The sequence below is a fragment of the Gymnoscopelus braueri genome (genome assembly GCF_963280865.1).
Source record: "Gymnoscopelus braueri genome assembly, chromosome: 1".
Lineage (NCBI taxonomy): Eukaryota > Metazoa > Chordata > Actinopteri > Myctophiformes > Myctophidae > Gymnoscopelus > Gymnoscopelus braueri.
In genome coordinates, this window is record NC_137603.1 from 7781654 (window position 1) to 7792666 (window position 11013).

An 11013-nucleotide genomic window follows, 5' to 3' on the forward strand; every position below is an offset into this window, starting at 1 on the left:
ACTGCAGACTCACTCCGTAATCTTCCTGCCGTAATCTTCAGACTCGCCTCTTCAGACTCCATTTTAGCCCATAGCGCTTGCCGTAGCGCTTGCCCCTAGCCTTGACGACCTTGCAGGCTTTTATGCAAAGGTTAAAATGTCATTTAGATCACTGGTTCTCAAAGTGGGGTCCGGGGACCCCCAGGGGTCCTTGGGGGGGTTCCAGGGGGTCCCCAGCAAAATGTGTGAAAATATCATCACAATAGTTTTAACCTTTTATACTTTGGCTATTCAAAAATAGCAGATCTACAAGCTCATAGCGCGGCACTGAGTGCCGCGCTATGAGCTTGTAGATCTGCTATTTTTTTTAAATCTTGAAGATTTGTGCAAATCTTTGAATATATTTATTTTAAAGTGAACATTTTAACACAAATCTTTGCTTCTGGGGGGTCCCTGGAACAACATATTTTCAGATGGGGGTCCCCGGCCAAATACATATCATTTTGGGGGTCCTTGACATGAAAAAGTTTGAGAACCACTGATGTAGACCGATTCCAGGTTCATTATAGTTTGTATAGTTTCAATGTACAGATTTTTTTTTTTTTTTAATATTATAATATACAGCTACAGATCACCTTCAACGTTTTTCAGGCCAAGGACCCCTTAGCTGAGAGAGAGAAGAAGCAGGGACCCCCACTACATTTTGGATTCATGTTCATATTTTCAGACATTTAACCACTTAAAGCCTCAATAGTTAGTAAACTTCACCTTTGGCTCAGTACTAGGTCTGCTCTTTTTTCCCTGTACACACCAAACCTCTTCTAGCCGATCTACAAGCTCACAACGCTATTTTCGGCTATCCCAGAATAGGGTTTGCGAGGGTTCAAGTGGTTAAATGTAAAAGTACCAAAATAAAGTCCCTATCACACAAAGATTGGCGGCCCCCCTATAGTATCTCTGAGGACCCCCTGTTGAAGACCCCTGGCTTAGACCGATGACAGGTTCTTGGTTTACCTATGCTCCTAGATTACTATCTCTATGCATTTGATGTATAACCTCGTGTTTACCTTCCTTAACCCTTCCATTGTGTTAGGGTCTTTTTTGACCCGTTTTCAAGTTTGAATAGGTAAAAAGTACCCTTTACATTTCTTTATTGGAACGAGGCTTCATGATATCCTCAGAAATAGCCATTTTAACGCAACAAAATTATTTATCATCATTTTAATTAATTCTGATGGTCTCAAAAATAAAAAGTGACACTTGTGGTGTTAGGGTCCGAAATGACCCGGAAAAGGGTGGCTCAATTCCCCCCCAAATTGTCAATATTCAATGTTTACATGTTTGAGAGTGAGAGAGACTTGTCCTCAATTAGCATTTGCTATCAGGAGTAAAATAAAGTTTGAGTTCATGAAAAATAAATGACTTTTTACCTTCTATGGTATACGGGTCATTTCGGACCCTAACACCACTAGTGTCACTATTTTTTATAATTTTAACATTTTTTTAAGTTAACACATCGGGTGCCAAACACGGTCTGAACCGTGTTTGCGCAGAGTAGCGGTCCGGTGCCGAACACGGTCCAGACCGTGAAATATGTCTTTTTGTTTTTTTCGTTTTTCTCCACACGGGCGGGGCTAGAGCAGCTCTGGGAGTACCCATTGTGATCTTGAGAAGGATAGGCCAGATAGATCACCGGAAAAACAAAAACATGGCTGCCGTCCACTTCCTGTCTATTTCCTTCTTTAAAACACCTATATCTCCGAATCTGTTTCCGGTGGGGAAAACCGGTCATGCGCGATGCGCGATCCCCCCCCATTGTAACTCGCGAGTGAAATGTTATCGTTCCAGGTTGTAGCCAGGGTCATCGCGCAACATGAATGGATGTTTTTTTTTACATGGATTTGCTCCTCGTGGAGTCTAGAGCTTTAAACAGCAAAGCGCAGTCAATGGGGAGAATGCTGGCACCCAACGTAAGTTGTTATGAAAAAATGCTGGCACCCAATGTGTTAAAAAACGAAAACAAGTATTTTTTTTATTTATTTTTTTTGGAAGTGTGTTCTAATTACTATTCTTAATTATTCTATTATAGCTAGATAACATCATTATCCCTTGCCTTCATTAGAGGAAATTTAATGAGTGAATTTTAACATTTTTATAATAGAAAACGAAATATATTGAAAGATGAAACCCTAGCCCTAACCCAACATAATATTTTAAAAAGTGTTTACATGGATATGAATGCATTACAAGTCAGCTATGAGGTGGGAAAAAAATTATAATGAAAATACTTATTTTTTTAGTATTTTGGGCTGATTTAAATCACGGGTCAAATTTGACCCGCTAACACCACAAGTGGATGCAGTTTTCTAACGCAATGCAAGGGTTAATGTAAATCGCTCTGGATTATGAGCGTCTGCTAAATGCCTAAATTGTTTGTGAATTGTAAAAAAAATGTTTGCCCTCCTCCTATATCCGTGGTGTCTCCGTCTCCGTCCAGCGCCAGGAGCGTGCGTCGGAGGACACGTCGTCCCCGCCGCCCAGCGGCCCCCACCTGTCCCTGACGTACGAGGACAGCCAGATCCTGGAGGACGCCGCCGCCCTCATCATCCACCACGTCAAGCGGCAGGTGGGCATCCAGAAGGACGACAAGTACAAGATCAAGCAGATCATCCACCACTTCGTGCCGGACATGCTGTTCGCGCGGCGCGGCGAGCTCTCCGACGCCGAGGAGGAGGACGACGACGAAGACGAGGAGGCCGCCGACGGGTATGTAGCGGTGCTGATTTCGCCGACTAAAAACTGTGACGAAAAATGTCCCGTCGACTACCTTTTTTCACAAATAAAAACTGGAATAAAATGTTAGGGAAGGACTAGTGAAGAGAAGAGATCTAGAGAAGAGATCCAGTGGAACTAAAAGACAAGTAATTGTATGTTTGGTTGCGCTCGAGTGTTGCGCTCTGAAAATAGCCGAGCTTGTAGATCGGCAGCTTGTAGATCGGCAAAGTGTAAAATCAGCCATTACGACGCCATCAAGGCACCACCAAAATACATTTTAGACGACTAAATCAACTGTAGATTTAGTCTATAATCTTATAATCTCTCAAGAACAGATTCTGCTCTGCGTTGGAATCTGTCGTGAAGGTTCGTCATAACGTGTACACACTGGGCTACAAGTGGGCGTGCCTTCAGATCAGGAAGCAGGCCGCGCTTTACCCAATCAAATGTAGTGGGCGGGATTTACGTGTCCGCCGATCATTCCCCACTCGAAACCAACCAAAACTAATTTAACAATAGCGTCCGCGGAGCAGACAAAACCACGGAAAGATATTAACATTTTAACTTGCTCTTTTATCATAGAAACAAGTGGGCTTATAACCAAAACGATCCATGTTCTCTGGGAGAAGTGGTGTTAGTGTTCCGTGTAGACATATTGTTAGTGGGAATGAAAACATAGTCGCACCACCGGAAGTGAAACGCTGACGGCAGACCAAAACCCCGGTTTCCTTGCGCACAGGTGCTACGTCCGCATTGTCCCAGAGCCAAGTGAGATAGTACAAACAGCAGAGGGCGCTGTTTTTCCTTCTCATTTGGTTCTGGGTTCCCAGATTGATAATCTTATGATATTTAGTCGACTAAAATTAGACAAAAACTAAAACATATCAGATGACTAAAATATGACTATAAAATATGACATACTGGAGATAAATATTCTGTGACTAGTTGAAAGGTAAGGAAAACGCAGATTTTCTCTGGCAGCGGCGTAGCAAACAATGTTTTATTTCTGGCACTCAACGAGTTCAAAACCAAACCAACAGGGAGACGGACCAAGATGGCGGCAGTGCCACCAAGAAGCACAACGGCCTGCCAGGCGGCGGCGGCAACAACAGCAGCAGCAGCGGGGGCAGCAGCTCGGCCCCCTCCTCGTCCTCCACGACGACGGGGACGACGCCCACGGGGGGGACGACCACCGGCGCCAACAAGCCGTCCAAGCTGCTCTTCTCCAACACGGGGGCCCAGAAGCTGCGGGGCCTGGAGGACCCCTACAACATGTTCTACGTCAACAACAACTGGTACATCCTGGTGCGCCTCCACCAGATGCTGTGCTCGCGGCTGCTGAAGATCTACGGGCAGGCCGAGCGGCAGATCGAGGAGGACGCCCGCGAGCGCGAGTGGGAGCGCGAGGTCCTGGGCCTCAAGCGGGAGAAGAGCGACAACCCGGCCATCCAGCTGAGGATGAAGGAGCCCAGTAAGTTTTTTTTAAAATTTATTTCAAGCGTGAATGGGTCAGCTCAAGTGGTCATGGTACATAAAACAACGCTTAACCCATTGAGGCCTGAGGTTCCGATTCTGCAAAATATTTTCTAAATCCGGTTTTCTGAAAAACCTATGTTTCTATATCAGTGGTGCTCAAACTTTTTCATGTCAAGGACCCCCCAAAATGATATGTATTTGGCCGCCGACCCCCATCTCAAAATATGTTGTTCCAGGGACCCCCCAGAAGCAAAGATTTGAGTTAAAACTGTTCGCTTTCAAACAATATATATTAAAAGATTTGCACACATTTTAGCCAAAGTGTAAAATAATGCTTTTTTTTAGCTCAAATAAAAAAGTGACACAGATCTCAATGGGTTAAAGTACGTTGATGTTGGATATTATTGGCTATATATATATCACATAGGGTTTATGTGGTTAGTTTACAACGTTCCATGTCTCCTCACGGTAGACGTGGAGTTGGAGGACTACTACTAGGGCCGTCACCATTACACATTTAATTTGACGATTAATTGTCACTCAAATAATTGCTATTAACGATTGAATTGTGTGTTTGGCCATTGAACATTGGAACACATGAATAAAACAAAATCTGATTGCCTTGTATGCTTCGTAATAAAAAAAACGCACAGGGGAGATGACAAATAACTTAAATATATATATTTTTAAAATGTACACTTAATAATTTCATACATGTAAAAATAAGCAGAAATAGCTGATCTACAAGCTTACAAAGCGTCACTTTGTGACGCTTTGTAAGCTTCAGCTACAACTACTTCAACTACTTCAGTAGATCAGCTATTTCTGCTTTTTTTTAAAAAATATTTCTTCAACATGGAAACGATTATGCAAAAATAATTGCCACTATCTCAAATAATTGCGATTAGACAGACGATCATGTAATAATTGTGGCCTAACTACTACTAAATATCACACAGGTTTCATGTGGTTATACCGTGTTCTCTTGCAGTAGACGTGGAGGTGGAGGACTACTACTAAATATCACATAGGGTTCATGTGGTTATACCATGTTCTCTTACAGTAGACGTGGAGGAGGAGAACTACTACTAAATATCACATAGGTTTCATGTGGTTATACCATGTTCTCTTACAGTAATCGTGGAGGACTACTACTAAATATCACATAGGGTTCATGTGGTTATACCATGTTCTCTTACAGTAGACGTGGAGGACTACTACTAAATATCACATAGGTTTCATGTGGTTCTACCATGTTCTCTTGCAGTAGACGTGGAGGTGGAGGACTACTACTAAATATCACATAGGTTTCATGTGGTTCTACCATGTTCTCTTACAGTAGACGTGGAGGACTACTACTAAATATCACATAGGGTTCATGTGGTTCTACCATGTTCTCTTACAGTAGACGTGGAGGTGGAGGACTACTACTAAATATCACATAGGTTTCATGTGGTTATACCATGTTCTCTTGCAGTAGACGTGGAGGTGGAGGACTACTACTAAATATCACATAGGTTTCATGTGGTTCTACCATGTTCTCTTACAGTAATCGTGGAGGTGGAGGACTACTACTAAATATCACATAGGTTTCATGTGGTTATACCATGTTCTCTTACAGTAGACGTGGAGGTGGAGGACTACTACTAAATATCACATAGGGTTCATGTGGTTCTACCATGTTCTCTGACAGTAATCGTGGAGGTGGAGGACTACTACTAAATATCACACAGGTTTCATGTGGTTATACCATGTTCTCTGACAGTAATCGTGGAGGAGGAGGACTACTACTAAATATCACATAGGTTTCATGTGGTTATACCATGTTCTCTTACAGTAGACGTGGAGGTGGAGGACTACTACTAAATATCACATAGGTTTCATGTGATTATACCATGTTCTCTTACAGTAGACGTGGAGGAGGAGGACTACTACTATATATCACATAGGTTTCATGTGGTTATACCATGTTCTCTTACAGTAGACGTGGAGGAGGAGGACTACTACTATATATCACATAGGTTTCATGTGGTTCTACCATGTTCTCTGACAGTAATCGTGGAGAACTACTACTAAATATCACATAGGTTTCATGTGGTTATACCATGTTCTCTTACAGTAGACGTGGAGGAGGAGGACTACTACTAAATATCACATAGGTTTCATGTGGTTCTACCATGTTCTCTTACAGTAGAGGTGGAGGACTACTACTATATATCACATAGGTTTCATGTGGTTATACCATGTTCTCTTGCAGTAGATGTGGAGGTGGAGGACTACTACTAAATATCACATAGGGTTCATGTGGTTCTACCATGTTCTCTTACAGTAGACGTGGAGGTGGAGAACTACTACTAAATATCACATAGGTTTCATGTGGTTATACCATGTTCTCTTACAGTAGACGTGGAGGTGGAGAACTACTACTAAATATCACATAGGTTTCATGTGGTTATACCATGTTCTCTTACAGTAGACGTGGAGGTGGAGGACTACTACTAAATATCACATAGGGTTCATGTGGTTCTACCATGTTCTCTTACAGTAGACGTGGAGGTGGAGGACTACTACTCGGCCTTCCTGGAGATGGTGCGGAACCTCCTGGACGGGAACATGGAGCCGGCCCAGTACGAAGACTCCCTGAGGGAGATGTTCACCATCCACGCCTACATGGCCTTCACCATGGACAAGCTCATCCAGAGCATCGTGAGGCAGGTCTGTACCACCACCACCACCACCACCGCCACAGGGTTTTGTTGTTACGCTGGCATGGATGGGTACTAGGGATACAAGAAGAGGGGGCACTAAGGAACACTGCCCTCTGGCGTAATCATTGGCCGTAAATAGACGTCTTTGGCAGTCAAGTGTTGTATTTGAAAGGATGCAAATATATACGTCCTTGACAGGCAATTTGTTAATGTTTTAGATGTATTGTTTTATCACACAGTATTGTATATTTGAATGCAGTAACGGCATCCATAACCCCTTTTTATGTTTTCTCAGCTCCAACACATAGTCAGTGATGACATCTGTATGCGTGTGACGGACCTCTACCTGACTGAAAACACCAACAAGGCCACCGGGGGCGCCCTGTCCACCCAGGCGTCCAGGTCCACCGCGGAGTCGGCTTACCAGCGCAAAGCAGAGCAGCTTATGTCTGACGAGAACTGTTTCAAGGTACGCTTTACAGAACACCTTCTGGGAATCTGGCATTTGGTTCATAATTCATAATTGTATTATTTCTGTGTGTGTGTAAGTTTAATTTACTCAGGATTTCAGGGCATACATTAAAGGGATAGTTTACCCCCAAAAATATAAATAAAATTTCTATCGATTAGTCGCCCCATGGAATTCATGGATATTTCTTTTTCGTCGCATTCCTAAGCCAATAATTTGATGACCAGCAGACCGGTAGGCAGCGGTTCCGTATGGAGACACAAAGGAGACTCTTTGTGTCTCTATCCGGAACCGCTGCCGGTCATCAAATTATTGGCTTAAAGGGTAAGACCACTTTGGTAGAGGTTTGGGTTGTGTAGTTACCTTGCCATGATGTAACCCCAAAGGTGGGCAAGAAATAAAAAATAATTGCTCCATTGAGTAGAAATTGATAATTCAAAATATGCTCCTCATTGACTTACATTGTACGGTAACACAGCTCTCAAAGTCACTCTTTTAGCACATAAATGAACCCAAACAAAGCTGATTCAGGCAATATAGAGCATCACCAAACCCAGTACTGTTTGTTTTTTTAGTACAAATGTCAACTTCTTGTTGATTTTACTATTTGAAGATCTGGATCCGGATCCGCGGATCCAGTCCAGGTTTTCTACTTATTAAAAATGGCAAAATCAACAGGCAGTTGACATTTTTATTTAAAAAAAAAACAGTACTGGGTTTGGTGATGTTCTATATTGTCTGAATCAACTTTGTTTGCGTTCGTTTATGTGCTAAAAGAGTGACTTTGAGAGCTGTTTTACCGTACAATGTAAGTCAATGAGGAGCATATTTTGAATTATCAATTTCTAATCTATGGAGCAATTATTTTTTATTTCTTGCCCACCTTCGGAGTTACATCATGGCAAGGTAACTACACAACCCAAACCTCTACCAAAGTGGTCTTGCCCTTTAAGAATGCGACAAAAACAAATAATAACAAAAAAAAAGGGGTGACTAATCGATAGAAAAAAGGCGTTTTGGTGGTGAACTATCCCTTTAAATAATAATGTACCTACATTTTTGTAAAACACCCACATAGGACAGAAGAGAACCGCAATAATATATTGATATACAAATGCTATACCATCACTGTAATGACTGGACAAGAAGTACATAAAGATGTAGAATTAGTATGCCAGTATCAAAAGTATCTACAAATAAATAAAACAAACACACTTAGGCCAGATTTATACATAGTTGCGAGCTGGTGTCACATACCGAAAATAGCCGATCTACAAGCATACTGTTTCTGGTGCCTGACATGGCGTGCAACCATTTATAAATCAGTCGTTATGCTTCCCACATCGATGGCGATGATAAAATTCCCTCTTTAGATGGTGCACTAACAATGCATTTGTCTTATTTGTGTTTTTCTTTTTACATTTTCCCAGTTGATGTTTCTGAAGAGCCGAGGGAGCGTCACTTTGGCCATGGAGCTGCTCGACACAGAAGAGGACAACTCTGATGAGCCAGCAGACACAGAGGTTAGAACAGACAACATGCTCTCTTCACAAGCGTGGCCGATGATGTACTGTCACTTTTTGACTAGCCGGTGGTGTGAAGGTCTATTTTAATTCTATAAACGACCCTAACAGGTCTTCCTCAGCATTCAAGGAAGACCTGTTGGGTTGAAACGTGACCGTGTGAAAAGGACATTTATTGTGTGCTGGCTGTTTTCTCACATTGAGACTTATGTTAAGAGAAAGCACTGCAAAGCAGAATGCCTGCAACACTCCGAATTAAACATATATGGCTCTGGATGACCTGTAGTCAACTCAAGTCAATTTGTTTTATAAAGCACATATAAAAACAACCAGAGTTGACCAAAGTGCTGCACAGCACATAGCAAAAAATATACAAAAAAAAACAACGATGTTGCACTAACAGCATGGAGGTTTAAAAAAAAGCACAAGATAAGAGTCCAGGCATTTACTCCATGGAGGCAGTGGGACATTTGATTTTAAAGGCCAGAGAGCACATACATGCGTGTCTTTAATCTGGATTTAAAAATGACCAGAGGATGCATTCCTAACTGGAGAGTGGAGATTTGTTCCACAGATTCGGCGCCACGACCGAAAAAGGCACGGTCGCCTTTTAGCTTCAGTCGTGTGCGCAGGACTTTCAACAGCATCTGGTCAGCTGATCTGAGTGGCCTGAGGGGAGTCGGGAGGCTAGATTGGGTCAGATATATAGGGTGGTGCCAGCCAGGCTGTGTAGGGCTTTAAAAACAAAACAGTAGAATTGTATTGATTGATTCAACATTATTCAACATTAACTCGTTGTCCTTTCATTGTCTATTCCTCCCCCACAGAGGTGGTCTGACTATGTGGGCAGATACCTGAACTCAGACTCTGCGTCACCCGAGCTGCGTGAACACCTGGCCCAGAAGCCCGTGTTCCTCCCCAGGTGAGGCCCCCCCCAGCTGTGTGTCTCCTCTTGTGTGAAAACAACCTTAAAGCAACTTCCCTAAAGGCTCTCGGTCAACCCCAAGCCAGCCAGCCCGTGTGTGGTGTTGTTGGCTGTGTGGCAAAACACGTTGACGCGAGCGCCCCCCAAACCAGCTGCCAAATATCGGCTCATTTCTCAGAGCTCTAGAACCAGTGACACCTTTTTTTTTCTCCTTTTTTTTTTTTTTTTTGCACAAGCTCCGACTTTAGAAGCCTCTCCGTTAATCACAAGTCCTTTTTTTTTGTTGTCTCTGAGCGTCCTGCCCTAATAAGTTATAACGGACAGATACCACCAACGAATGGTTTGGAAAAAGGCCTTTAACGATACATAAACGCCACAGATTTTTAGGTGAAACGCTTGCCGGGTGGGTGGGGGAGGGGGGGGGACGGGTTCTCATAGGCTGTGAACTTGAGGAGTTTTCTTTTGTCCGTTTTTTTTTTTTTTTTTTCAGTTGAACTCCTCGTCTTCACGTCTGAGGATTGCACTTAAAACGGTCATCTTTTTAAACATAGGGAATTTATTTATGCCTAGATTTGGTTCCTTTTTAACGGGACTCTTTATTTATGATCGTGACTGAGTTTTTATTGGTATTTGGCTCACAAAGTTGTGTTTTTTGGGGGGGGGTGGGGGGGGGTATTTTTGAGCTTAGCTGGACACAATTATTGCAATTATTGAGTCAGTTGAGTTATATTTAAAAAAAAGAAAAAAGAGAAAGAAATGTGTTGCTTTCAAATATGTTTTTATGGTGTAGCTGGAGACCGAGATGCTTACAAGTCAAGCAAAAAAAAACAAATGGGTTCCACACTTCTGTCTGTTATTGTTTTTTTTTTGTTTGTTTATTTTTGTCACAACAGTAATCTTTCTACTTTTGACATTGGTCTGAGACTGAATGGCGACGGCCCTTTTTCTAATTCATTTTTCTATAGTGAATTTGTCCATAACTATGAGTAAAAAAAAAGAATACAAAGTGAAGTCCTGGTTTTCTTAGCTACCGTAAATCATGCCCTATGTTTGTGATTGATTGTATTCATATGAAAAAAAAAAAACATCTTGTATTGTGACTCTATTTAATCACTGTTTAAAGACAAATATAAATGTTTCAAATGTTCCATTTTGTTT

The 11013-nt window shown here is 42.2% G+C and overlaps 1 protein-coding gene across 1 annotated transcript in view; it reads left to right on the forward strand.

The window, feature by feature from the left end:
• Positions 1–11013, forward strand: part of LOC308084414 (paired amphipathic helix protein Sin3a-like) — a 50882-nt gene that overhangs the window by 26804 nt on the left and 13065 nt on the right. Inside the window, exons 15-20 of the mRNA XM_080427067.1 lie at positions 2477–2745; positions 3795–4225; positions 6776–6945; positions 7234–7407; positions 8838–8930; positions 9758–9852. Coding sequence (XP_080283193.1) covers positions 2477–2745; positions 3795–4225; positions 6776–6945; positions 7234–7407; positions 8838–8930; positions 9758–9852 — 1232 coding nt within the window. The remainder of the gene's footprint in view (positions 1–2476; positions 2746–3794; positions 4226–6775; positions 6946–7233; positions 7408–8837; positions 8931–9757; positions 9853–11013) is intronic.